The 2,787-nt window shown below is 33.5% G+C and overlaps 1 protein-coding gene across 1 annotated transcript in view; it reads right to left on the minus strand.

Annotated features, from left to right (window-relative positions):
* Positions 1–1,174, minus strand: part of LOC106869711 (uncharacterized) — a 48,993-nt gene extending 47,819 nt beyond the window's left edge. The window contains exons 1-2 of the mRNA XM_014915556.2: positions 1,112–1,174; positions 914–959 (exon numbers count right to left, since the gene is read on the minus strand). Coding sequence (XP_014771042.1) covers positions 914–959; positions 1,112–1,168 — 103 coding nt within the window. The 5' untranslated portion in view covers positions 1,169–1,174. The remainder of the gene's footprint in view (positions 1–913; positions 960–1,111) is intronic.
* Positions 1,175–2,787: the final 1,613 nt, after the last annotated feature.

Below are 2,787 nucleotides of genomic sequence, written 5' to 3' on the forward strand. Positions count from 1 at the left end.
GGAGTAGTATATATTATATAAATACACATATACACAGTAGTCAAGTATCATTTAAAAACTGATTCGAAATTTCAATGATGAGAGGAATTGGTTACACTTCACAACAATAACAATTAAAAGACTGGAGAGAAAATTAAAGCGACCAGGGGAATTGTTTTGATGATAGAAAGAGAACCAATAGAACGCGAAAAACTAGTGGCAGAGAGAGAGAAATACCAAGCAATTATATACAGACTACTATAAGGAGAAAAACTTTCCACGTGTAGTTCTGTTAATTAATACACAGTAGTAATTCGAAATTAAGAAAGTTTAGAGACAGTGAGAGAGGGATGGAGATAGATAGATAGATAGATAGAGAGAGAGAGAGAGAGAGAGAGATGGTTAAAAAAAAAGCGGGGAAAGAGTAGGAATGAAAGAGAGATAAGGTGATTTACAAGACAGGAGCAAGAAGCAGGCTTCCTAAATACTGTCTTTATACAAATAAATGTCCTTGGATGGGGCGCAGAAAAAAAAAATGAAGCCTCTGAATGAATGACTTGAGACAAGAAAATGTGGGAAATATGACATGCATGTCATAAAGTGGCTTTTGTTTATGTCGGGAAAACATTTACATAATGCACAGACATTTAGAAAGTCATGAAGTTTCGTTAATTATAAAAATAAAATCATGAATTGAAAAACTGTTGTCGTTCTGCTACAGTAACGTAATCGGGCTTATCTTCTTGTTGACAAACACAGATGAGGAAAGCCCGACCAAAAATCAATTATGTGTGTGTGTATGATGTGGTGAAACATTATATGTATATATATATATATGATAGATGACTTGATAATGCACGCATAATGAAATTAAGCATGTAAATAAATTACGGATGATCGGTTGGAAGTGGGTAAAACTTAGGTTAACACTTACCAGCCACTGGTGACGGCATCCTGACGGCGCACCATCGTAACTTCCACTGTAAACAGATGAGAAAGTGAAAGAACAACTAGACCAAATAGATATCATTGACTATTAAAGTCGTCAAACATCAAAATTTCACAATAATTTTACAACAAAGAATTTAGAAGAAAAATAATAAAGTCAGATATTTCTTTTACGACAATTTACCTTTTTGCCATCTCTGTATTTAACACGACCATCAGCGATTAAATTCATATCTGCCATATTGCTCCCATGTTGGGAGTGATGTGCTAGCAGCCGACAACCCATTGGTCAATTGCTTTCCGTAACTGTTTACCCATTGGTTGAACTACGTTTCACTAATGTTACCATCCCGCACCACTACAACCATCATCACTATTCGCATCATTTTACTCTCTATTACACCACATTTGACATGACTCCAAAGCTGACTCAGATTATTATAGTATGCTATGGAAAGATAGATAGTCAGACTGACAAACAAATAAACTGGATGGGGGAGTAAAGATTCAAGGAAAACCACATGGTATTTCCACATGGAAAGAAAAACAAAAAGGAAAAAGAGCTATTACATATATGTCTATATATATATAACTGGATCTTTAATTGTTTAAGACTATAAGATGGTTGGCTAGAGAAGAAAAAAATTACTTTTTAAAACAAAATTATAGCGATATTTAAAACAAAATTTAACTTAAGCACTGTGTTACGTTCTTAATATTGCCTCCTGCCTTCCCCCACTCCCTATCTATCTATCTATCTATCTATCTATATTATTATCATCATCATTATTATTATTCATTTAGCCTTTTTTTGTTTGATATGCTTGAATAACATATGTCTATATAGGTTATTTTCCTTTAACTCCCACCCTCCAGAAATATTGAAATAGCTAATGAATTCTAGATCAAAACAATGTTTTTTCAAAAGGAACAAACATTTATTGGTTCTTTTATGTGAGATGAACATATAGGGTTTATTGCTTGGATGGCATAGAAAGGGAAATATTTTGCCTTTTCTATAATCGAAATCAATAGATAATCAATAAATAAATACATGCAGCTTTGGATATTGAACCTGCTTTATTCTGAATTACTGGCACTTTAACAAGTAGGCCATCCCCAGTAAAAGAACCTTCTGATCTTCTGGTAAATTGAATAAATATCAGATTGTGTGTCTGAGCACATATCTATTTATATATGTGTGTATATGTGTATCTATCTATCTATCTATCTATCTATCTATCTATCTATCTATCTATCTATCTATCTATCAATCTGTCTGTCTGTCTGTCTATCTATCTATCTATCTATCTATCTATCTATCTGTATTTGTGTATATATACGTATTTATATATATGTGTGTGTACACACATACACATGTATATACACATAAGATAGTTTAGTTAATTAATGCATCATCTCAATGAATGTACCAATGTGCAAATGAACAAAATCAGTGCATGTTATGCATAACATTTTTCATAAGTGCTTTTAAAATGCCGTCTGTCTCTCTCTGTAGAGGGAATAAAGTAATCAAGTAACCTGTTCTGATGAGCCAGCATTAACCAGATGAAACTAGTTGAGTGGCTCTTTGATTTGTTCTGCAGAGAGCTCTCTGTGGTTTAAACTGCAGGGCATGTTTACACAATGGTGCTAAATGTAAGGTTATTATCTCTTATCGTTTATCTTTTACTTGTTTTAGCCATTAGATTGTGGTTATGCTGGGGCACCACCTTGAAGAATTTTTAGTTGAATGAATCGACCCCAGTATTTATTTTCTTTTTTTAAGCCTGGTATTTATTCTCTTGGGGTCTTTTTGCTGAACAGCTGAGTTATGGGGACATAAGCACACCAACAGCA

Source organism: Octopus bimaculoides, chromosome 1 (genome assembly GCF_001194135.2).
Source record: "Octopus bimaculoides isolate UCB-OBI-ISO-001 chromosome 1, ASM119413v2, whole genome shotgun sequence".
Classification (NCBI taxonomy): domain Eukaryota; kingdom Metazoa; phylum Mollusca; class Cephalopoda; order Octopoda; family Octopodidae; genus Octopus; species Octopus bimaculoides.